The sequence below is a fragment of the Athene cunicularia genome (assembly GCF_003259725.1).
Source record: "Athene cunicularia isolate RWA chromosome 10 unlocalized genomic scaffold, athCun1 chr10_part1, whole genome shotgun sequence".
Classification (NCBI taxonomy): Eukaryota; Metazoa; Chordata; class Aves; order Strigiformes; family Strigidae; genus Athene; species Athene cunicularia.
Genome location: NW_020799112.1, coordinates 1,637,444 through 1,663,533, shown reverse-complemented (window position 1 = coordinate 1,663,533; position 26,090 = coordinate 1,637,444). Strand labels below are relative to the sequence as shown.

The 26,090-nt window shown below is 44.0% G+C and overlaps 1 protein-coding gene across 1 annotated transcript in view; it reads left to right on the top strand.

The window, feature by feature from the left end:
- The first annotated feature begins 437 nt into the window (after window positions 1-437).
- Window positions 438-26,090, top strand: part of HCN4 (hyperpolarization activated cyclic nucleotide gated potassium channel 4) — a 103,297-nt gene continuing 77,644 nt past the window's right edge. Inside the window, exon 1 of the mRNA XM_026856356.1 lies at window positions 438-1,334. Coding sequence (XP_026712157.1) covers window positions 628-1,334 — 707 coding nt within the window. The 5' untranslated portion in view covers window positions 438-627. The remainder of the gene's footprint in view (window positions 1,335-26,090) is intronic.

The window sequence follows — 26,090 nt, the reverse complement described above, 5'->3', positions numbered from 1 at the left end:
CATGAATATTCCCAGGAGCAGGGGCTGCATGAGGAATAAGTGATGACAGTGATGTAAGCAAGCAGTGGCTGCTGCAGGTTGCAGTTCATTGTGTTATTGGCCGGCAGGTTGAGGAGTTTGAGGCACCCGGGCTTGAGCTTGGCTTTCCGGATGATGTCTGCCCGCCGGGAGACACGGCACATTTGCATCTCGAAGCCAACATGGCAAGGCGGCTGCTGCTGCTGCTGCCGCCCTCCCTCGCCTTCCAGCCAGAAGTGTGTGGCTCTCCTCTAGACTTCTTGCCCAGTGCTCTGGATCCGAGCAGACAGGGATTGTAGTAACACTCACCTAGGGGAGACAAGCAGCAAGTAGCCAAATCGAGACACCGGAGGAGAGGGGGGCTTTATTGCCTTTCCTTTTTTTTTTTCTTTTTTTTTTTTTCTTTCCCCTTCTGGATGCAGAGCCTGTCTTTTGATGCAGAGCCTGTGGATGCCACACTCCGGTAAGGAGATGACACGCCAGCCTCTGGTCCCTTCTGCCCCTTGAGCTGGGGGCAGGGGCCCGGGGACAGTGACGGTTCCCGTCCCCGGGCAGAGCGGGGGGATCTCTCCCTCTAACTGAGCAGCAGCAGCAGCAGCAGTCGCGGCCATGGACAAGCTGCCCCCCTCCATGCGCAAGAGGCTCTACAGCCTGCCCCAGCAGATAGGAGCCAAGGCGTCGATCATGGACGAGGAGGAAGACAGCGACAAGGACACCCGGAGGAAAAGCATCAGGCTGAAGCCCCTGCCTTCGCCCTCTGCTGGGAGCACCCGGGCACTCGGGGGGGACCCCGGCAGAGGGGGGGACCCCGGCCTCCTGGAGACGGAGGCAGGCGGCAAGGGCGCCAAGACCAGCACCAACGGGGACTGCCGCCGCTTCAAAGGGAGCCTGTCCTCGCTGGCCAGCAGGCACCTGCACGACGCGGCCGAGGAGAAGAGGCTGATCGGCGGCGAAGGGGAACCGGCCTCCCCCAGTGAGGACAAGAGCCCCCCCGGCAGTGGGGAGCTGGAGCAGGGACTGCCAGCGCCCCCCCCGCCAGCGTCCCCCCCGGAGCCCCAGCAGCAGCAGCCCCCCCGGGCTTGCTCCTCTACCTCCATCAAGGTGGAAGGAGGCGGAGGGTGCGACCAGATCACCCCAGATGAGGAGCAGAGGCTGGGCCAGGCCGGTTTCATGCAGAGGCAGTTCGGGGCCATGCTCCAGCCGGGGGTCAACAAATTCTCCTTGAGGATGTTTGGCAGCCAGAAGGCCGTGGAGAGGGAGCAGGAAAGGGTTAAGTCTGCCGGGTTCTGGATCATCCATCCCTACAGCGACTTCAGGTACAGTCCCCCTCCTCGCCCGCTCAGAACCAGCCGGCCTGCCCCCTCCCCTCCCCTGCCACAGCGCACACACCCAGACCTAACTTTCCTTGCTCTCTAGTCAGAGGAGCTGGAGGTCACTTCCAAGATGCACTCCAGTCAAAAATCTGCAGGTTTCATTTATATTTAAACTTAATTTAGTGTACCCACACTGTTACTAATTTTAAATTGCATTTTAAAACCAACAAATATCTTTCGTTTTGGCTTTTTATAAGGGAACGCCTCTCTGTAAGTTCAGTGTAAATGGGGAAAAATGGTCCCACCTGATGCACAACTCTAGACTAAAAGCGTGGTGTCAGCTGCCTAACTAGTCCTACATCTCCAGCTCAGAACGGATGGTTTGCCTGATTCACGTTTCAGTTCCCATTTTCGAACTTCAAAGTCCTCTCTCTTCTTCCCCAAGAGTTGGAGAAGGATGTTGCTACTGTTGCTGTTCTGTAGGGCTTCTTACTGCAGCACTGCTTGTCAGGAACTGGTATGTGCAGGGGATAGCAGCATTCATTAAGAAGGAACTTAACACCTTCAGAGTCTTACAGAGAAAGATGTTCTCTTTTCCATCTGTAGATCCTTATTTGCAAAATTAATTTGGATAGGGAATAGTTAATATTGTCTTTATGAAAGGAATGGCTTTCTTTCACTTGGACAGCAACGTTTCCATGAAGGTTAATAAGAAAATTAACTTGGAAACCCTAAAGCCGTTATTTTTGTAGTTCTGTTTAGCAGAGGGTTTGTGTTTGGGTATTTCTGAGTAAAGTGTTGTCTGTTGCACAGGTGAATTGTCCTCTGCAATATGTATGTAAAGTTCTGCAATCAATAATTAATTACTTAGTGCAATCAATGCCTAAGGTTTATTGCTTCAACTTTAATTACAACTGGCTTACATCTCACGTTTAAGAGCAGACAGTAGAAGAGCATTATTCAAACACATCTATCAATCTATGTGATTTTATTGAATTCTTGGACTCTTCGAGGAACCTTGCATTATTACCTGAAATACAGTTAGCAAGATAATAGCAGGAAGGCGTTCCAGGGTGGATTTGGGTGCTCAAAGACAGAAATGACAGAAACCTCTTGACACTGCCTTTTAGAGATTTAGCAAACAGTCCACATGCTTAGAGGATTCAGCACTGGCACTGAACAGATTCCTTGATATTTGCTTGGATTAACAAATGTTATTAGAAGGCTGCATGAGTTGGAAGACTGCACTGTTGTTTAAATTCAGCGCATTCGAGTGTCCCAAGCTCACAGCTGACCAAGCGTCTGAGGGTTTCCAGTAGTTACGTCATGATACATAGTCCTTGCAAATAGAATCTTACTCAAACCCAGATGGGAAACCATATAAAATTGCCTCCCAGTTGTGACTGATCAAGTAGTACCTCACAAACACAGTGAAATGTGAGAGTGATTTGCTTTAAAAGGAACAAAATGAATTTCATACTCTTGGCTATAGATCTTTGTATTTTGCCACAAGTCTGGAGTTAAAAACTAGCTACTGTGCTTTCTTGGGTTATTCTAGCAAGGTGTTCTCTGTGTGTTGCATCCTCATGGTATTTTGGATTTAGTAGGGATTGTATTTGGATTTATGCAAAAGTAGTGTTCAGTTTGCATATCTTTTATTTATCTGTATAGTGGATTTATTCCCTTCCATCTTTATAACTACATTTTCAGCATAGAACCAGACTGGCAAACTTAAGCAAAAGGATTGTAACAGTAGCTGAGTCTTGCCTATGATGAGATGGTCCTAAGAGTTTATTTTTGTAAGATTCTTAGTGAACCAGTGCTTATTCCTCAGAATGGCACAGTAAATTATGAGGTAAATTTTTATTTCTGAGGTGCTTGGCTGTAGGGCCACTCCTAGCCGTACACAAAGGAATGAAATATGCAGGCAAGCTTAGACTCTCCCAAGCTAAATGATCAGACTGAGTCTGCTAACGCTCAGATGTTCGTGTGCATGCAGATATATATATGAATGCATGTATGACTCGTTAGTATTAATAATAATAATACTCCCCTGACATAGCTTTGCATTTGTGCAGAGAAAGCAAGTGAGTTGGATATCTGTGCCCTGGTGCAAGACGCTCTCTGCTTGGGGTCAGATTCCAGGTAGGCTGGTATTGTGCCGCTTTGGGTTTCTTCTAAATGCCGCTAGAAGCCTAGCACATAGGTATGTGCTTTCTCCTTGCTATCGTATATCAACATCAGATGGGGCAGTGGTACTGATTGTACAGAGAGACATCTGGAGAGACGGGGAGGAGTTGGAGACATTACTGTATGGTCAGTATGTGTATCTTCTGGGGAACTTTGTTCACCCCTGTTTCTAGGTCACTTGCAGCATATCTGTTTGAATATAAATGTCGCTTAGAGAAAATGTGTGGACTTCCATGAAAAATGACCTGTGAACAATGGCTGCCTTGAAGGAGAAGAGTGGGAGCTTTCCCAGATTCTCTTCGGGTTTTGTATTCCCTCTCTGAATGCTGCTAAAGCATCTGTCTTGGAAATGACTCACATGAATATGAATAACATTTTTTGACCTCTGAAAAACAGCAGATTGTACCAAAGAGCAGATATTATAAAAATATTTGCGAGAGCTATATCTCTGACCCAAAGGACTGTATTTTCTTCTTTGCAAATTACGCAGTGCAATGCGCGATTGCTCCTTGTTATAGATGGGTGAAGATTCTGGAGCATTAGGATCTTGTAAGAGGCATGAGTCTTCATTATCCTGCACTTTGCCATCACCAAAGCTGTGCAGCAGCATTTAGTGTAGAAGTTTCAAGTTAGTAAATATTTAGACCCTGATCTTGTTTTCTGCCTTATTTGGGAAAACAGTTTCACCTCTGAGAGTGAGGTGCATCTCTAGGCGTTTTGGTAGAGCTCCAGACCTCATAACTTGGAGCTGTCTCAGTACAGCTCAAGATCTGAAGTTTTGAATGGAACACTCCAGCCCTAATTACTTGGGCTGGATTCTGCTGCGAAATGGCATTGGTGTAATTCCTCTGACTTCATGGAGTTGCTTCTCTGCGCTATGTGAGAGGAGTTGCCGTTTTAGAATAGAACAGAGGCTTTCATCATAGTCTCATTAAATTATCGTTTTAGCATCTAATGCGGCTAATTCCAGTGGCAAATCTATGACCCTCCAAGAGTAAAGCAAATTAATATAGATTAAGACTCTGTTGATTTCTGCTTTTAGTCCATTGTGAGGGGAAAAGACACCGAATGACCTTTATAAAAACCAAACTGAGTGCCCCTGAGTACTCATGACTAATGCAGTGGACTAGTTCTGGAAGCACTTAAAAGATGTTTTAGCAATTTCTAATGAAAATAAGAATACTAGCTCCTGCTCTGAGGTGCAGACGGATGTGCTAGCAGCCTCAGTTTATTTGCATCTGTGGTTGACTGCACATCGGTGCAGAGCCAAACTGTATTTCCTAGATCAAGATTTATCTGCAACTTTGAAAGCTTTTTCACTGGGTAGATAGAATTGTAATTTATTGCTTAGAGAAAGCATTGATCCAGTACAATTGGTTTAATAAAAAAAATTCCAGGCAAACAATGATCTATCTAGTTTGCAGCTGACTGAAGCATATTGGCCGTAGCTGCTATCCAGAATTGCTTGCAAAAAAGTGTAGCATGCTGCTCTTAGAAAGGCCTGAGAACAGATACATTATCTGAAGGACCAAAATAGTCCAAACAGTGGATGTAAATAGACCTGCACATTATTCACTGCCCAGTAATCTATTAACTTCTTCACAGAAAAGACAAGCTGCTGCCTCCTTGAAAACAATGGAAAATATTCCGGTCGGTAACAGTCCCAACTTCAGATTTTAGAATTATTCTTTCCAGGGTTCTCCCTTTGTTATAATACTTGTCTGCAAATATTTGATCCTTTTCTTCATTTGCTTCTGCTGCCAGGGCTCCCTGTCTGCTTGGGAACTTGGGGAGATTTCTGTGGCACCAGAAGAAATGCTCAGGTGAGATGTATAAGGTAGGGGAATTTCTGAAGAAATTTGCTCCCCTTCACGCTGCTCCAGACCTCTGAGCGGTGTCAGACTGCCTTCTCATGGGGAATCAGTGGGATTTACTAATTATGGTACTAAATACCAAACCAAACAGCACTGGTGGGACTGAGCAAAAATGGGAAGGATGTGTGTTTGCCTTTTCCACTCTCCTGAGTAGGACTGATTTCCAGAGTGCCTCACAGAGTGCTGCTCTGTCTGGGGAGACTGTTTTCATTCGTAAGCTGTTTTGTTAGGAGGGTAAACAATTTGTGAAGCATACAGCACTGCTCACGGACTTTGGCAGTTCACTTAGGTGGGTGCTGCTCTCCCTGTTCTCAGACAATAATGCCCTTTTCTTTACCTGCTGCCCAGAATGCAGCTTCTTGTGCCGGCTTCTCTTCATGCCTATCCACATTCAGAGGCTGCCCACAATGGCAAACTCTGATCTTGTGACTGGCCCACACTGCTCATAGCAAAGTAAAATGAAAGCTCCCCATTGTGTGAGCCTTATGTACAGCAAATTGAAATTCTGGTTCAGTGAAACCTCTGCTTAAAGGGAAAGGTCGGGCAAACCGTTGTGTTAGTAGCAGAACCTGTGCCTGTTGTTAGAAACAAAGTGCAGAGCAGGCACAGGTTTATGGGTAGGCAGCTCATAGACTTGGCTGTCTTCTTTTCTTGTTTATGCAGGTGGCACTTGCCTCAAAATAGTGTGGGGACACTGCTAGCTAAGGAAGGGGAGATGCTTTCCTGAAGTCAGATTTTGCTGTCTGTACTTTCCTGCAAACTACCAGGGCAGTTTTGCTGTAGCAGAATGAAGGGATCCAAGCAAGAATAATACCAGGGATAATCCAAATCTCACTGAAGAGCATGGTTTGGATTTCTGTTGTCTTCAGTGGACTGTGAAACAGGCTGCAGGAGAAGAAAGATGGTTTTGTGACCATGAACTAAGGGGACCGAATTGGTGCAGCCATGCTTCCCATGTCCATAGGCAAGTCATCACGTGCTTCATGCCCACGCTAGGCAGTCAGTGTGGGGATATAGTTTTTTGTATGAGACATGTTCAGATGCTACAAAAGGCAACGTCTGAAAACAGGAAGGCCTCAGTAAATGAAACACCTCAGTGTATCACCATAATATAAGGCTATAATCATATAATATTATGGTATTTTCATGTATATTCATGTGCAGAAAATTAGATGAAAGAGTATAAATTAATATTGAAGCAAGCACTGAAATCTAAGAAAGTGGTATGATTAAGATTTTCTGCATAAACTTAAATCAGGACCTTTGTAAAATCGCTGCTAATAGATGACACATTATCTCTTCCACAGAAGCCCATGCCTCATTCAGTGCACACAGGGATGCTTCCTTTGTGAAAAACTACTTAATATTTTCTCCATCTCTCCTTGTAAGATATTTATTATATGTTACCCCCATATTTACTGTATCTTATTCATATCCTGTTCTGAAAAAACATGTTAATTTCCTCATGGTTTTTTCTTTGCTTTGGCCTTATAAATTATTCAACTATAATAGCAATAAATGTTCCTTTCGCTTCCTGATACCTTGGCTGGGAAACCATCTCCCCAATTTATAGCAAGGTGGCAGAGACTCATAGAGATTAAGGTCAAAGCCATTCATTAACCTGGTGTAGGCAATTTGAGGACCTCTTTGCAGAGTAGGTAGCATTACACAGCACACCTTATGTTCAGAGCTCTGCCTTTCTGGGTGCTTAGTAAGGAATCAGGCATCACTGCGACCCAGAAGACACAGGCACAGAGATAATGACTACCTGTTTTAAGAGTAATGGGTGCTTTAAGAGGATTGGGACATTCTGATTTGGACCATTTCTTAGACTAGCTTGGTGAGCAGCCAGACTGAGAAATAGGTACGCTGATCCCACCCACCCTCTTCCTGAGCCTCCGATGTTTGTTAGTTTATCTGTTGTTACAGAAAAAAAATAATCACAGCTGTAAACAATGACATAGTGTTCGCTTTAATCATCATCTAAGAATATTCTTCTAATTACAGTTTTGGATTGAATGATTTGCCTAGCACCTCTGCAGGAACTTTTTGGCAGAGACAGAATCTCCAGGGCACCACTCATCTGCCCTGGCCATCACATCTCATTCTGCAGTTATCTCTTATATTGCAAACCTTCCAGATTGTGCAAGAAATGAGCTCCTATAGCAGAACTCTTTCCCACACATGTCTGCCTCAAGCCCTTACTCTCCTCTTGAATGAAGCATGAATTCTATGGGAAGAACTGGTTTAAATCATGTAATGACTGTGACATAATACATACGTACAGCTAACCTCAGTTCTGCTATTTCATAACCTGAGATTTTGACTTCGCAGTCTAAATTTTAATACAGTGGTTCTGTACAGTTGTTAAGGTTTTAAAAACCAAAATCAATCCCTATCATCATTATCATCATCTCTCTGGATTCATTAGCAGGTATGGATCTTTTCAAGGATATGCTGCACTGCCCTCTGCTCTGAATGAAGCAATGGCTGTAGCAGGTAGTTACATCAAAGGAACGGTGATGCACTAGATTCTTGGGTTACTTTTCAGGCTTCAAAAGGAAACATGCTCTGCTTATTACAAACTCTCTACTTGTTTTCTCCCCAGCACCAAAGCATGACGCCTTCTGCCCCACTCTCTCCAACCTGTTGTTTTCCCCATCCCTCACTTCAAGTTTGTGTTTCTTATCCCACCACCTCCATTTTCTAGCCTTCTGGTGGCAGGTTGCTTGTCCAGCCAGTCCTAGGTCCCACTACCCAGTTTATCATCTGATCACTATTTTCCACCTCACCTCAGTTTTCAGTAATGCCTCTCCTGCCCCCTCTGCCCCCACCATGTTCCACTGCAGTATGTCACACTTGGCAATTTACTCAGGCCAGTTCCCTCCCTTCCCAGTCTCCAGCCTTCAGGTTTTTTTGTGTGTGGGTCTCCCCAAATTAGTCTCCTCTTCTCTTCAATATATTCTCAGTTGCTCTCATCCCTCTCTCTTCAAACAATCTTGGTTTTCTCAGCCCCCGCTTTCCTTCCTGATTAAAGAATGGATCATTTTCTTAGTAATTTAAAACCCTTCCACATTATCCCCCTTTTCATTCTTGGATGCTACTAGCCCAGCAATGTTTAGACAATACCATTTTTTATTTTTTAAACTTGAAGTATCTCAATCCTTGGAGCTACGCATTTTAAAAGATGAATTAGTGTAGAAGCACAGTCTCCACTGCATTAGTGTGAAACATATTTTATTTGAGGGGAAAATGTGTTTTCTAAAGGTGTTTATCAGTGTAGGACTTTTCAGTACTGTTATAAGCAGGTAAATTTAAGCTTTAAGCTTTAACCGGTGTTATTCTGGTTAGGTAATTGCTAGTGCTCTCCCTTGCACTGAGTTTTTTCTGCTGTAGAGTCACTGCTGCTGCACTGAAAGCCATTTATTATGCAGATAAAAGAGTGATCTTTGTCTGAAGATAACATAGTGTCATTTTAGCTTGAAACCATTGAAATTTGTCTTTGTTTCTGATGTGTTATGAGCACCTCATTAGCAAGCCCATGAATCCCTCAGTTTGCTCTTGAAACCAACTATCTGAGCTCTCATCTCTGCCAGAGCATAGATTCTTCCTTTCTCTTATTTTTGAAGGCTGTGTGGGTGCCAAGGCAGTTATAGGTCAATCGAGTTATTGTTGGTTCTAATTGGCACTCTAACAAGCTATTAAATCAATTTACCTACAGATGAATGTCACTCAAAAAGAAAGGCTCCAACTCCTTTTCTGTCTTTGAGAACTTAAAAAAAACACATTTCCTCTGATGAATGTAAGGGAAAGGCCAGTCTGTAGGGGAGCGGCTGGTGAGAGATTTCACCCCTAAATGTTTATGCCACAGGGTGCATGGCTGAACAAGGTCCAGGCTGTTCCTGGGCGCGGAGGGGTGAGAGTCTTTCCAGAACTCCAGGCCAAGAGGAAGAACTAAGAAAATCACTAAATCTGACAAATACTCATATATACATTTCCTGATTTGTAGCAGAGCATGAGTTTATTTCCATGTGGAGAGACCTATGTCGTCTTCTCCTCCTTTATGTGTTCTCCGTGTCCCACGTTCCCGTGACTGTTGATGCAGGTGTAGTATTCGCTGCCATCTTTCAAATCAGGCAGCACCCGGCTGGTGACATCATTACCTTTTTGGTGGCTGGTAATCTATAACTTCATGAGATTTACTTGCTCTGTGTTGCAGAAGAGTCAGAGTTATGATGGTGAACAGGGTTGATTTAAGTTCTGTTCTGAAACATTTAGATAACCTCTTCCTCTATCAGCAGTACAGTGCTTATTCCCATGTTATCTGAGCATTTCTTAGTGAGACGGTTGTAAAACAGTCGCTTTTCAGCCTACGAATTAGGACAAGGTTCTTTGACCAAGCAGCACTGCAAGTTCACCCCGGGGTCTCCAAATCAAAGCTGCTTTATATATGACAAGCAGTAAGAGCTGCTCAGGTATCCTTGCTTAAGCGGGCAGTTTTTTTGGTGAAGCACAAGGCAGATGAGAACGCAGCTTGGCTCTGTGCAGCTCTACAGCTCTGCAGTGCTGACAGCACTAAAACCAGGGTTATGGCAGCAGACAAAGCAGTTAGGACTCCAGAAACAGAGAAGAGAGCAGATGTGTGCTGGGCTAACAAGGTGCTATTGTAGAGACCTTTTTCTGCCCCTTTTCCATGTTGAATGGTTCGCTACCTGGGAAGTCCCTTTAAAAATTGAAATTATTCATTCCGTGCAGTATATTCACAGTGGCTGACATCAAATATGGTCACACCGTGCCTAGTATTAACACCAGACTGTAGTAAAACCAGGCTGTTAACTCCTGAAGAGATGCTGCATGCAGGGAGGGAAGACAGTGCTGGTGAGAGCATCCAAAGGGGAATTCCAAGGTCAGCTTGAGGGCCCACCACTTGGACATTATAGGGGCACGGCTGTTTCCCCAGTGATGCATAAAAGCTAATCTCATTTGTGGTGACTCGTCCAAATGTGCTAATTAAGGATTTAAATCTCTGCTTCTTTGGATGGAGAGGTTGTCTGTGTTTATGCATCTATGTTAAAGAGCTTAGAGGCAGGAGAGGTACTGCAGATTGCCAGCTGACTCTAGTGTAGGAGCTTTTTTTTTTTTTTTTTTTTTTTTTTTTCTAATTTCACAGCTGTGCTCAGGGTTCTTATGACTGCCAGGAAATCCGTGGCTGTACACTGAGTAACTCCTCATCCCTGTACACAGCTCCAGTGAGACAGTATGCAGAGGAGCTCTGATGGGATTCAGTTTTCCTGGTTGGAACTGCTGAGCACTGTTACAGTCTGATGCTCAGTTCCACCCTCTGCGTGCAAAAAAATGGATTTGCCTGGGTGTGGGAAAAAAATGTCTTGCAAAGTTATCAGCACTCCAAAGCTTGTGGGGGAGATAACAGCTGCATTCCAAAGACTCGGGGACTCCCCGTTAAGTCCCTTCCTCTCAGCCATCGCTTCACACGTGATTTCAGGGCAAGGTGCTAGTTCATCACAGCACGAACATCAGCCCAGTGCCATGTCTGGTCTGCAAAGGAGCTGCGTGTGCATGTGCCGACTGCCCCAGAGGACGTGGAGGCCCCAAATTCTCCAGCCCGGCTTTGCGTGCTCTCCCACCCCTGTCCGCCCCTGTGACTAGGCTGTGGGACGGCGCAGAGCGCAGGGCAGGGAGCTGAGCGAGTGCCGTGACATCTTGGCGCTCTGCAGAGAAGCAGGAGTTGCATTAGGCATAGTGAAGCAGCACAAAGGTGACATTCCCTGGTAGTGTCAGGGTTTGGACTAGCTCTCCCAACAGTCAAAATGATAACAGAAATGATAATGATGACTGACCCTATGCAGCTTTTTTAACAATAGCAAACCCACTTTCATTAAGCACAAATTCTTGATGCTTGATCTTTCCCCCTGTGCTTTAAAGTACTTATGTGTGCACAAGTTATACTTCTATTAATAACAAGGGGAATATTTTTTTCCACCCCTGATTTTCTGTGAATTGTGGGGCGGGCAGGAGAAAGGACCAGTCTAGGCTACAGGTCATGATCTGTTCTCCTTGATGCCTATACAAACCATTTGTATCATTCTCCCATGCTCATTTAGCTCCAGATACACTTTGAATCATAAGCAATGTATAACAGATAGAAGGACAAACTGGAAGGCAGGTCAGGCATCTAGTTTTGATCCTGTGAGCCATCCTGAACAGAATACTCGGTGCCTTGATTTCTCCAACTTTGACAAGGGGATGAGGGCACTGCCAAGGGCCATGGGAATTGCTGTGAAACTCTGAAATATTTTAATGTAACGGAAGATGCCAGAGTAGATGTCAGCAAGGGTGTGGTTAATATCTACAAGGCAGTTTCATAAGCATTTCTTCGTGATTATCTTATTCTGTGTACTGCTGCGGATTTGGTTACATCTCTTGTCCATCTTTTGTTAGACCACAAAAATGAGTACTGTTAGGTGATTTCTGAATAATTGGTTCCTTTGTCTTAAGGAAACTGGTTACCAATGTCTGTACAGTTCCACATATGGTGAATTTAGAACTAGGCTGGGAAAACGTAGAAAAAAGCCTGTACGGGGAGGGAGACAAGATGAATTTTACCTTTTTTTGTCTGTAAATGAGAGTTGTGCGTCCCCTGCATGGGGTTTGGAGATGCTCTAGAAAGAAAATATTCCATCTTTTCCTCACTGGTGACGTGTATTGCAGGCTGTGCTACTCTTTTCTTTGGGAATATGTGATTCCTTGACTTCAGTAAACACTCCTGAATAAAGAGTCTGGCACAGGAGCTGGCAAGATTTCCGTCCTTTTCTGTGGTGTGGCAGCTTTAGAAAACATCCTCTAAGCTCGACGGCTGTTGAATGTTTCAGATAATCTGTTGTGACCCTTTTAGTGCAAACACAAGTGGGCTTCAGACAGTGCCAGCCGTGGCTAAGGTGATACACTGCGTATGCTATGGTTAGAAAGCAACTAGGCTTGTTCCACAGTTGGGAACTAGAACAAATGCCTTAAATCGATACTTAAATCGAACTCCAGATTTGTCAATGACAGTTGGCTCAATCCTGACTGCTATTGGAAGGTTTCTGGTCCTCAATTTTGCAAAACCTCATGTGAAGTTACACTGTTTGGAGCTTCTCTCGGTGTATTCCTGTTCCGACTGGGCTCCTGTGCTGTCTCTTTGCAGCACTGTCGCTCCACTCTCACCTACTCCTGATCCATCACCCAGATGGGGCAAATTCCTCTGGCTTCTTGTTGTCTACATATATTGATCAAAAATTGGGCCAAAGCCTTCCAAACAAGGGTGGCTCTGTTGGTTGTGTGTTCCTTTTGCAGCATAAACAGGAATTTAGGCTAACAGTGGCAGATGTGGGTATGGCCTAGGGCTCCTGCTTTTGAACAGGGGATCCAGAAGCCTCATCTGCAAGTAAATTCACACAGCGAAATCTGCAGTGCAGACAAAAAAAGATTTGCCTTGACATCATCTGCCCTGCTTTGAGATCTGGAGTCAGTCAGGAGAGCAATGCACAGCTCCCAGTCTCCCTAGCTCAGTAGAATTAAGGCTAAGCTTCATCATGAGCTAATGCAAGCTGTTTCCACCCCAAATAATTGGCTGCTGGATGGCTTTGTGTCTGTCTAAGCATTACTGCATGTGGGTGGATGTGTTATGTGTGTGTGAATGAGTCTGCTTCGGAAATTAACACATAACATCGGGGGTGCATCTAATGATACAGTACCTCGTGAGTGATGTGGATGTGAGAAGTGTAAAACAGAGCTGTGCCTGTCAAACATATGTACAGAGATCACTCTCCCTGGTACCACAGGATGATGATACCCACATCCAGCTCATCACTACCTCTTTTTTTCTCTTCCTCCTACCCTAAAACACCTCAGATGTCTTTTCCGTCCTCTGTTTCCCGTAGCCAAAATTTAAAAGCAGGGGAAAAAAAAAAAAGCAGCGAAATTTCTCAAAAGCTCAATCCCCCAGTCACCACAGCCCTCTTTGCGGAGCAGAGCACCCCATGGTGAATAGGAAATGACAGAGGTGTTGGCTTGTCCGTAGAGATGGAAGGCAGTGCCTATCCGTGAGCACAGCTTTTGGAGACACTGATGTACAGAAGTCATGCATGACTTGGGGAGTCAGGAGATGTAACCCCTCTGGGACTTGGCAGCTGTTATAGGGTATTATTTTCACAAGGCTGAGCTGTTCTTAAACACTTCCTCTAGTGTAATCATCACAAACACATTTTCTCAGTAATGGCAGGCCATCAGCATTTCTTTCCAGTCTTCTTAGATAAGATGTACAGAGACAAGCTGTGAAAGAGCTGAACAAGATGCCTTGACGTTAGTCATTCACATTTCCTCAGCTTGGCCCACGAATAAGCTTTAGGCCTTGCTTTCTGTACACATCCTTGTGGCGGAGTTTTTTTCAGGCAAGGAGCACCTCTCTCGAGTGAGGACAGGCGAGGGAAAACTTGTGCCTGCCCAAACCTGGATGTACAGTTTGCCATAGGTCCAGCTGTAATGGTTCAAGGTGGAATATCACTTTCCGATAGCTGGTCACTAGAGGAGGGGAAACAATTCTTCACAAGCTCTTTGAAAACTTGTGTTTCAAAGGAAAAATATATATGGTCCTGGTTACCTCAGAAAGCGGAAGGGAGGATATTAAAAAAATAAAAGCAGGTTTCTAGTAATTTTCTAGTAGTTTTCTGATCATACAAAATCCACAGCCGTTGATGGAGCAGACTACTAGCCTTTATAGGCAGCCAGATAACACTGCGAGTAACTTTAGTCCAGTTTAAATGGTGTGCTTCAGCCTGATTCATCCCCTGCCCAGAAGCAGTAGTTGTATGTTGCTCTGCTGTGTACTGATTAACTGCTGCATTTCCCCTCAGCATTACCCTTGCTGTAGTGCTGGGTAAAATTATTTCTCCACACTCTGGGGTTCTTGTGGATGCAGAAGGGTCTTTGAAATGTCTTTGAAATTAGTTTTTATCAGTAGACGTATGGTGCCAAATTCCTTGGTGAGAATCCATCTAGTGGGGGTGACACTGGGAATCAGCTGTACTCTGTGGAGCTGCTCCTGGCCTGTCTCTGTTGTATATGTACCCCCGAGGCACATACGGGCATTGTGTCTGGCACTGTCTGAGACCTGCTAATATTGCACTACAGTGAGAGATACCAGATTACATTCACATTTTGATGTTTGTGGAACGGATCTTCAAAGCAGGATTAGCGATGCTAGCGCTCTCTTGCTACAGTGGAAGTATTTTAGAGCACTGAATTTTCTGCTCTTCGCCCACAAAATAGCTATTTCTGATTTAATGATGTCTTTCATAAAGGAGATCCCTAATTTACAATCTGAATATCTAATGAGCTAAAATGTTTTTGGATATACTTGAGAGCAGAGCTAATCTGCTATCTGCTTTTCCTGGACTTCAGTGAAAGACCTTCTGCCGTTCCTCACTGAAACCAAGCAGTGCTGAGGGTGTTGGCTTGAGTGACTTGCAGAGTTTTTTTCCAGGTGCCCTCATCACTGAACCATCTTCATACTTCTCTTTCTCAGCCTTCCTGTGATCTATTGAGTGCCTGCCAGTTGGGCTGAGTCATATCACATATATTTCTGGTGGGATGAATTTGAAAGAACACAGAGGAAAACCCTAGCTTTTGCCTTACTACTAAGCTTACTTAAACAGAAGGAGTAGATTAACTAAAAAGAAGAAAAACATAGAAATCATGTAATCAAGAATTATTGAAGTGCACAAGTTCTTGGCTGATTTACATAGTATGTTAGCACATTCCTGATGAAATCAAAGGTTAAGTCAGTGCCTGCTGCAGTGGCCGTGAAATTGGGTCCTCTGTGTGTGGAAGTGTATTTCATGTTTTACAGAAGGGGGCCTTTGAGAGTGTGTTCTTGTGTTGCTTCTTGAAAAAGATGGCATTCATTGAGACACTGCTGCCGTCCTAGGTACCCAAAAAAGGGCAGGGAACTGACTTGCCTCTAGGCACCACGAGCAAAGGATAAGACATGTCTTGTCTTTTGAGACACAAAATTTAAAAGCCTGTAATTGTTTTTTGTGGCTCTAACTTCCAGTACCCAGAGCATGTTGAGGTTCTTTTAGGACTTCTTTTTCCAGACATGGGACCAGAAGTACATTTTTCTAGATTGGTAAGAAGGGCTGTGCCATCTGCAAAGTGCCATTGCCCATCTTGCATTGCATGTGCTTCTCTGGGCTTCAGGCATGAATAGACCCTGTCCTCACCAAAAGAGGAAAAAAAAAGAGAGCTCTGTGATGAATTCCTGCCTTGAAGTAAGGGGATTTACAATTTTAAAAAGGTAGATTTAAAATATACACTTACACCTCATCTGTCAGTGGTATCTGCACCATAAATAGGCAGGAAAGTGCTTGAATATCACTGCCTTGGGTATACATATCACCTGTCCTGCTGTCCTTTTGGTAACTGTTTACTGTGTCAACAAAACTATTTGCATGTTTCAGTTACACCCGATGTCTGTGGTAATTATATTGGTCATATGTCCAAAAATCTTTAAAGAGACTGTTATTTCACATTCACTTTGTAGCATGTCTGAGTCCTGATGCTGAAGTGCAAATACAGGGGTTTTTTTTCATTATTTATTGGCTTTTCATGACTATCATATCTGCGCTGTCCCAGCTGTTTGTGGAAATAGCTTTGTAATATTTCTGTGAAATAGCAAGGATATATATTCCCATTTTATATCTGGAAAACTAATATAGAGAGAAACTACATTAATTTCTAGTGAGTTGCTCACAGAATCTGAACTTGAGTTGTGTAGACAGCACAAGTAGTTCCTTAGTGACAGGACTGTCCTACCTTTTTCTGCAGTGTCCCTCTAGGTAGGATGGAAACTGGCAGGCTGGAGCCTCCTTGTTATGTATTGATGGAAAATGGGTTGCATCAATCTGAATATATTTCTGAAACAACTTGTTTCTGGCAGGTTGTTCATTCTAAAAATATATTTATTTCTAATTGCTGAGTGGAATGCTTAATGAATTCTTCCTTCCCAAGAACAATTAATCAAAGAAATGATTTAGGGCTGGCACTTGCTCCCCCAGGGCTCAGTGGCTGTGTTCCATTGACTTAAATAGAGCAGATCAAGTCCAGCCCATACTGGAAAAGATTTATCTAAGCATTTTTTAATGGTGCCCATCACTATTTGTCTGGATGTCTCTGGCAGAAAAGTACTATATGTATTGGAGGAACAGCACAGGAATTTGTAGTAGAGTTACAGCAAGCTGCTGTGTTTTGCAACTGGTGTTTTCCTGTTTTGGATATTTTTTGAAGAGAGGTATTATGCAAACTCCCATTGATGTAATGGGGATTTGTAATGGTAAGGAAAGAAAGAGCTGCAGTTGCAACCTGCTCCGAAAGGTTTCTTGACTGGAACAAACATCTGGAGTGGACTGTGTGGGTCACTGAGACCCTGCAACATAGAGTTTTGATAAAGGAGAACCCCACCACACCACAAAGATGTCCCCTTTCTACAAAGGATTGAAAGTCAGAAATTTGCAGCATGTCCTGGAAAGAGTGGTAGAGATCTGTCGACATCCTGTGTCTTGGCAAAAGCCAGATAGATGTTAGGTGAAAATGCCCAGATCCCCAAGCACATTGTTCCTTTACAGGAGTGTTATGTAGCACGTTCCATGGCACACAGGAAGATGAAAAGCCAAAATGGCTCCTACCATTCTGACATGAGGGGAAAGGCCTTAGATGCCCTGAATATGGCCACTGAATTTTTTATCTGTATAATTGGTGATTCAAAGCATTCTCTTTGGGCAACAGTGTCTGACAGCATCCTTTCTAGAGGAGAACATATTTTAAATGTCCAGTTTCTGAGGTTTTCATTCTCCTATCTCAGAGTACGCACCAAGTCCTTCTCATTTTTCCCCAAGCCTCCTGCTGCCCTTGAGCTTTTGCTGGGTTTCCTCATTTCAGTCAATTCAATGCAGAACTGTTTGCGGGAACAATAAATACTAGTTTCTCAGAAACTGAAAAGGGCTTTGGAGCTCCTTGCATAAGGAGCTGCCTTTCTGTGGAGCTGAAGTGCTAAGTTGTGAGCTGAGTTGAGCGCCCTTAAGACACTCGAGTGGATGTCAGGGTTCCCGGTCTCTCTTCTCCCTTCTGCTGTGGACCTGCATGTCAGTGGGGCACTCGGGAAACAACTGAGTCTCCATGCCTCAGTTTCCTCAGCTGGCAGATGCTGAGACTCAGCCACCTGCCATAAAGTGCTGTGAGGTCAAAAGGAAAACATCTCTTGTGAGCTACATACTGTTTCAGTACATGCAGTAATTGATTCAGCATCCAGTGTTTGGAGGGGATAGTGGATTCACGTTGGATGCCTTAGGTAAGCATAGCCTTAGCACGGTATGTTACTTCTGAGACCAAAAATAATCAGAGGCAATTGGACTTTTTTTTTCCTTAATTGCTGCATTTTTAGAAGGTGATTCATCTCTTGTCTGGGGTCTCAGATAACCTGAATAGCCCCAAGATCCCAGCAGCATTAGTCTTTTTGAGGATTCATTATGCTCCAATCCAGCCTGAATAACTCATTGGGAACAGGAGTCTGATGTTAGCAGCAAGAGAGTTGAGGAGGAAAAATATTTTCTGCTTTAGAAACTGAAACACACATAGTCACTACCTCATTAACATTTTAGATGTCTTACTCCCTTCCATCCCCATCTTCTCTTCCCCACAGAAAGAGGCTTATGGCTGGCACATCGTGTTGAAGCTTGTCTGAAACATTGACACCAGCATTAACATTTCCCACCAGGGCTGAAAGTAATGATGTAAATCAGTGTTGTTCTGTTGATTCCCCTGAAGTGATACTGATCGGTAGGAGCTGAGATTTGGAAACAGTACAAAATATGTACTCTATCCATCCCAATCCATGGTCCTTACACATTGCTCCTTTGGCACTTCCTCAGCTGCTAACACTTGATACCATACTGCTGTTCACAGACTAGGCAGAAAATTTGCACTAGAGTTGCCATCCCTGTTGGCCAAAGTGTTTTTAACCCAAAAGCAATGCCTGTTAAAGAAGGCATGGAATGAACTCTCTTCCAGGTCTTCTTACCCCTGTGCTGTGTAACCACTAGGTCTGTGAAGTGTCAGGGATGAAAGCTATGTACAGGCAACACATTCTGTCACTCTGGCTTTCTCTCTCCTCAGTGAGCACGTGGTTTAGGAAGTTTTGAGCCTTTAAAGAGTAGCACAACTTTGAATATGATCATTAGAGCAGACCATTCAAAAACCCCGAACTACTTTCTATTACCTTTTTCCTGGCAGCTTTTTGAATTCCCATCCTGCCATTAAGCAGGAAAGAGGTTGAAATTTTTCTCCCTGCTCCATCTGGCATATCCAGGGCTCATGCAGAGTGGTAGGAATAAACGTGCATGGGTGCTGAAGTCTGGCAGATGCTGTTGTTTGTCTCAAACATAAATCCTAGTAACTCTGAGTCGGAGAGCACACGTGCCTTACCCTACAAGCAGAGATGTATCTCAGAGTCAGTTGCCTCATGTAGCTGAACGAGAGCTCCATCAGGTTCAGGTTTGATCCATCCTCAGGCACAGGGAGCTTTTCCTCTGTTTTTTGGTCTTTCATCGTAAGTTAACTGGATGTAAATGGCCAGCTGTTCACCTAAATGACATACATCGTTGTTTCTAAGGCTGCTTAAGCCCACTGGTGACCTGCTGTGGAGATGGTTGTCCTGGTGGTGTATGGTTCAAGGGTTATGGTGGGTACCCAAATCTGGGTCTCTAGGAGCCTCTATGAGAGGCTGGATGTTGTAGTAAGAAACTTAGTGTTTCACCCTGCTTTCCATCTGGGGAGACTGGAGCTGTGATTTCTAATCATCACCAAGTTGTGGCATAGCAATACCTAGGAGGAATATTTTTAGCATCTCAGATGGCTAGAAGTCTTTTTCTCAGCCTGGCAGATGACTTAGCTATCTGCTGCATGCATTTGTCACCTCTTTGTGGACTACTGGAGAGCACGAGGGCATAAAATTGTCAATCCAAACAAAACAATAGGTAGCAGAAAGCAGAGCAATGTCCCCTCCTCTGTCCTCCACTTTCTAAACTATGATTCTTATCCAGTTATGGGACTCTGCCCTATTTTAGTGTTTAATTTTAGTAAATGGGGTTCCTAGTGGTGAGGCTGACATCCTCATCTCATGTAAATTCATATGATGTCAAGAGAGCCATGTTAGTTAAGAATTCAGCCTGTCATCTTTGTAACTTACCAAGAAAGTAAATTGGTGGAAGATACCTATTCCATCAGTTGATGTCATATGTCATCTGCCACTCTTGTGGCAGCATTTACACTGAACTAATATACACACGTACATATATCTGTATCATCTCTACAGGTGTAAAGTCTCTACCTGCAGCACTGAATCCTCTAAGTGTGAGATGCTATTAATACTCTGACAAGTAAAGGTGAAAAATCAGATTCAGAGAATTAGACTTTGAAATCTCTACCTGTACATCTCCAAGAAACTGGAGTCTGGTCACTCTGAAATAAGATACAGTTGCTTTCCTTCATATACTTGGGTACGAATCAAACCCTTGGCCCAATATTGTTGCTTTTTGAGATAATTCAGAACTCCCTAGTGCTGATCTACCTTTCCAACAGACTGCCCGAACATCTGAATTTGACCCATGCTAGATGTTGGATATGGGCCAGGGCCTGAACTTCATCGTGTCACAACTTAAGCATGTCTTAAGGCTTTAGTCCTTCACATTCCACAACATATTCATGATGACTGGGAAGCTGCAGCCTTTATTGATCTATCCGTTCTCTACAACAACATATGGCACGTTTCCATGGCAATAGGTCCCCCTAAAGGGGCTTTCTTCCTCTCCTCAGTATATTGGTCTTTTTCATTATTAAATCATCACAGATAAATGCACACAGAGGAGGGTCAACCTCTGGATCAATGGACAGCAAACAAAGAGGAACTTTTCCATATTCATACAAGTGAGAGATTTCGGAAGATCAAACAATGCAGAATTGCCAGGCTCCTAGCATGTCAGTCTCATACATAATGTATTCTGGGAGCTCTATGAAATCAATACACTTCTAACACGTTGAAAACCTCTGGGATTCAGCATGGGGAGGTGGGGCAGCAGGGAGGGGAATCAAGAAATATTTATGAGTGCAGTAGGATGGGATATGAAGAGAGGGTTAAGCTCTCTGGCCCACGCTTTCTGCCATGAATGTAGTTTTGGTAAATGCTACAAAGAGAAAATTGTACTTAATTCTTTAAATCTAGGAGGATGTGGTGTTGCAGGTTCCTTCTGATAAAGTCTTGACGAGACAACCACAGAGTGGAACACAACTTATACACTGATGTGGCTCTGTAGGAGGTAATCCCAGACCACCAGTGGCTGGTGTGCAATCTGTCTATACCTTCCCTTGGCAGGGAGCCTGAAATGGTCTAATGTCCCACCTGTAGGGAGAGGAGTCCTGCCAGACAGGCTAGAGCTTGGTTTTCCCATGGTTGCATGACTTGGTTTCCCTCTAGAGGAAACTTGTGCTTATAAATCTCCCACTAAATCTGTACCACATTATCTTCCAATGGTGTCTCCAGCCACTGCTGCAATGAATTTCCACTGCAGAACAATTTAGGTCTTTGATCGCCTCAGTGGTGCTATGAGAACAGCAATAGTCTGGGTTCAGTGTGTAAACGCTCTTCCTTTGGGCCTTCAGAAAGAGAGGGAATAAGTTTTCCTACATGTAGTACCCACAAAATTTTCACTGCTTTTTCAGCTTGTTACAGGGGAGTTCTCCATGAGCTAGTAATAGCTCAGCCCAGGCAAGTGAGAAAATATTACTAATGCTGGTTTTAGTTAGAAATGAGATGTGTGCTCTATTGGCTTCCATATTCCCAATTTAGAGCTGGAACAAATAAAGTCTCTTGTGGCTATCTTGTTTCTGTCTGTGTGTTCCCCAAAGGGGGAGATGAAATCTTGTTTATTTTTACTTTTCTGGGAAGATTGGGTTCTAAGTATAGATTTAAGATACTGTTTAATTTGTTAGGTTGATATTGGCAGGCAGGAAGGCAGCAGGAGTTGAGAGTGGTCAATTGACTCCTTCGTGCAGAATTCACCATGACCCTTATTCTTGTGACATGTTTATGTTTCAGCATTATTGGAAACGAAGTGCAGGAGCATATTGTTTCTGTGTGATACGCTCTGTCTGCGGACATAGATCTAAATGTTCCGATATATTTGCAATTATTGAATGGCAGATTGCACATAAAACTCTTGAAAATGCTTCTACAATTTCTATTAAGCACACTGCAGGGTTAGGTGGTAGACATTGACATTACAGATCAGATGTCTAGGGTTTTCATTATCCCAGGACACATGCAGATCAGGCAGCAGCACTATAGCCTCCGTGAACTTCTCTGTCCTGACATGCCTCAGCCTGTACTGAAATGACAGGTTTGCTCAGTCTCCATGAAACTGAGCTTAGTGCTACCACTTGCTGTGCAGTTCACATACACCGTACGGCATTTGAAGGAACTTGAGTGAAAGATAGCACTATCTCGTAGTTAGAGTGCTGTTGTCCTAGCCAAGTCACTTAAATTCTATCATCAGCTTCCCTGTCTGAGTGAAAGTTAAATACACTTATGAAAAGGGGTGTCATCAGCTCTTTGGGATAAGGTTCCATTTATTTTTTTACATGCTTGAACAATATTTTTAATGTGGTTTTGGTTCTTGACTGGCACACTTCAGTGCAAAGATAATACGAAATGCTTAGGTTTTCCGAGGCAGCAAAACGGGAGACAGTGAAGTTCCAACAGAGTTGCAGAATGTCAGGACTATCTGCCTTGGCTGATTCACAAAGCCCGTTTTAAACTAACTAGGTGGAGGCCATAGAAATATCTCTTTCTTGATAATCTAGTTTTTGTGCAGGACAATCACCACCAGTTTCTTGGTGGCTCCTCTGGCAGCTCCTGTAGGCAGTGATGAGTGTCCCAGCTATCCGAAGAGCCCTTGGAGGGGAGATTTCCCTGGAGGTCCCAGCATGTGGCGCGTTCCTCCTCCCTGCAGAGGCCAGAGCCCACACGAGGCAAAGGCTTTGCCATTTCTCCTTAGCTAATACTTGATGAAAAAAGCAACTTCTCTGGCAATGAGCTCATGTTGCATTTTGCAGTTTTTAACCAGAGCTGGTGGGAAGTGCAAGGTCCAAGGCTATTATAGTCACAGCAGTAGAAGCTGGAGCTCCTCTGAGGGGGCTGCCCACCGCGGTGCTGTCTGTGGTCCACTCTGACCGGGCTGGCAGCAGGGGCTGTGCCAACAGCGACCAAACTCGGTGTCTGTTCAGAGCACTGAGCTGTTTTGTAGTTCAGACTACCCTCAACATAAAGTCTACTTTACTAGTCCTCAATTCTTTTGAATTCTGTAAAAATCTCCATTACATAGAATCACAGAATGGTTTGGGTTGGAAGGGACCTTTAAAGGTCATCTAGTCCAGCCCCTCTGCAATGAGCAGGGACATCTTCAACTACATCAGGTTGCTTAGCCCTGACCAACCTGGCCTTGAATGTTCCCAGGGATGGGGCATCTGCCACCTTTCTGGGCAACCAGTGCCAGTGTTTCACCACTCTCGTTGTAAAAAATGTCTTACATGTATCCTCTCCTCACCTCTAATGCTTGTGGCCTCCTCTGGTCTCTCTCCAAAGGTCCATGTCTCTCCTGTGCTGAGGACCCCAGAGCTGGACCCAGCACTGCAGGGGGGTCTCACAAGAGCAGAGCAGAGGGGGAGAATCCCCCCCCTGTACCTGCTGCCCACACTGCTCTGGGTGCAGCCCAGGGTACCGTTGGTTTCTGGGCTGCCAGCACACATTGCTGGCCCATGTCCAGCTTTTTATCCACCAGTACCCCCAAGTCCTTCTTGGCAGGGCTGCTCTCAGTCCCTTCACCCCTCAGCCTGTGTTGATACCCAGCTTGCCCCAGCCTGTGTGCAGGACCCTGTACATGTTGAACCTCATGAGGTTCACACAGGTCCACTTCTCGAGCTTGGCCAGGTCCCTCTGGGTGGTCTCTCTGGATGTCATGCACATCTTCATCTCCTTAAGAAGCCTGACAGTATAGTGGGTATATTTGTAGGTATTATCAAAGAACTAATAATCTAAGCTAACCCTTATTGATATAATGCATTATGTTTTGTAAGTTAAAGAAAGGGCATAATTCATAATGTGCTATGTTATAATTGGTTAAATGCATCAATGCCCCAGATGTGTTGTTTGCAAATTGTCAAGTATTATAGCTGGAATAAAAATATCACTAAGTAATGGCTATATTTATATTTTTACAATGGAAAAGAAAGGAAAATTCCCCTTTGCTGCTACTGGTCAAATTACAGGATATAACATGACTGGAAACCTCTTCTGAAATTAGACAGCCATATTTTCTGGACAGTAGTTCTACCTCTAAATAAGTTACTTAAATGTTTAGTATCTCATAGCCTAACTAGTTGTAATATAGGATGATTATACCTTCTTTAATTATGTGTGCTGAGATTTAATTAATGTATGGACATTACTTTGAAAAATGCAGGGTGTTGATTATTGTTTAATAATGTAGTGTTAGATTTAAAAATTGATGATGATGAAGCCATAAAAAGCTAACATGCTACCTTGCTTGGACTGCAAATGCCATTTTAAAGTATTGCATAAGCAATAGACTTCTTAATTTTCCACTCACCAAAATCCAGTTATTATATTTTAAGGTAATAATATAAGCATATGTGTTAAACTCAAAGCACAGTATGGAATTCTGCACCGTTCAGAGGGGATTAGGTGAGGCATTATGTAGATTGGGGATAATCTAAGTCTAAGGCTAAATATAGACCTTGGGAAATACTTTGCCTCAGGTAAAACTGACAGTTGAATTCAGTGTAAATTTTGTCCAAGACAACACATGTGTTTTAAGAAATCTAGACGCAAAGTGCTCCAAGGCATACACCTTGTTTGCAGCGGACGCTGTACTGTGAGATATCCCTAATCATACACCTGCTTAGGCAAGCACTTAAAATTCATCACTAGCTAATAGTCCTTTTGCTCCTGATAGGAAAGTTAATCACATGCAGAACTGTTTCCCATCTTAGTAACTCACTGAGAGCGCTTACTCTCTGATACCCAGCTGAGGCATCATGATGACTGTGGCATCTAAACTCAGAAGAAAAATGAGTATTTCAGACTACCAGCTGTACAGGGCTCTCAGTCCTGCCCCCCTACTGTCCTCATGAGGAGGTGTTTGGAACATCTTCCAGACCCATAGGTGCAGCCCTTAACCCCTGTATCAGCCCTGGGTGTGTCTCCACTGTTATTTTCTATGTCTTCGCACAGTAACAACGGGCAGGGAAGTTGAATTTGGTGCAGCCCATGTTCTGTAACACAGGGACAACCACGGCTGAATGAGAAGCAGCCAGTGCTGCCGAAGCAGGCACCCAGGGAATTCAGGAGGAGGCTGGGACACAGCAGAGCTCTTTTCCTTGTGCTGTCGTAATGCATGGCTAATTATCAGTGCTCTCAGAGGTTTTATTCAGGATGGCAGAGGATACATATTATTTGCATAGATTGGTCAGAAGGAATTAAAACTGTTTGTCTTCTTCTTTAGCTAGGTCCCCCTAATCATTTCTCATTATATAGTACGCAGAATATTTGTGTAAGTAATTTGACTCTTATTTTTGGTGGGTATTCATTTCAAAGAGGTTTTCAAGTGCACAGGTATTTGAATAACTCCCTATAAATAAATGAATTCTTCTAGCAATTGAATTCTTGGACTCAGTAGCAGTTAAGTGTCCTTTAGTGTGTTTAGGAGCAATGAATCACCATGTTCCTCCTATTATCTCTTTGAATAATGCAAAGTTTGTAACTCTCCAGTAGAAATACGCCTACTCATCTCTGGGAGAAGTAATGCTTCCAAAGACAGGGAAGGATGTTGTCCTGCTTTTTCTCTCTCGCTCTCCTCAGTGTTCAGATACCCATGTGAATAGCTGCTTTCTGGACTAAACTTTCCTTCTACCGTTGCTGCTCCAGCCACACTGACATCCACTAATGCTCTTTACAGAAGATGATTTCTATTTCTAGCCCGACTAGCAGTCCTGGGAATTAAAGCGCGACCTCCTTCCTGTCAGGATAGTTGGTGGTGAGCGCAGCAGTGTGGAACTCGACATGCAGCCCAGGCGCGGGAAGGGAGCTGCACTCCGGAGAAAAGGGCAGAGTTTCATCAGCTCTGTGCAGGAATAATGTAGCAGTTCCTCCCCATGGAAAGCAGAGGCTGAGGATGTCATTTGTGACTCAGTAGGTGGCACTCTGTTTCTTGAGTCAGCACCCAGCCGGTGCTCCTGCCTGGGCTTGGTAAAGCCGTTGGGTTTGTCATTGGTTTGGGTTTTAGCAAGATACGTTCATTAAAGATCTGTTCTTGTAAGGTTAGGAAGGTTGGCCACAGTGTCTGAGCTACATTCTGTCGCTGGTGAGAATATCCTGGCTCCCTGGCATTTTCAGTTAGATGCATTTTTATCTTTGCTTCCTTTCTGTGCACTTTCAGGCAGCGCCTCAGTTCAACCCAGAGTTGGCTGCCTTTCAGCAGAAGCTGAAAACATCCAAAACGCTTTTTTAATT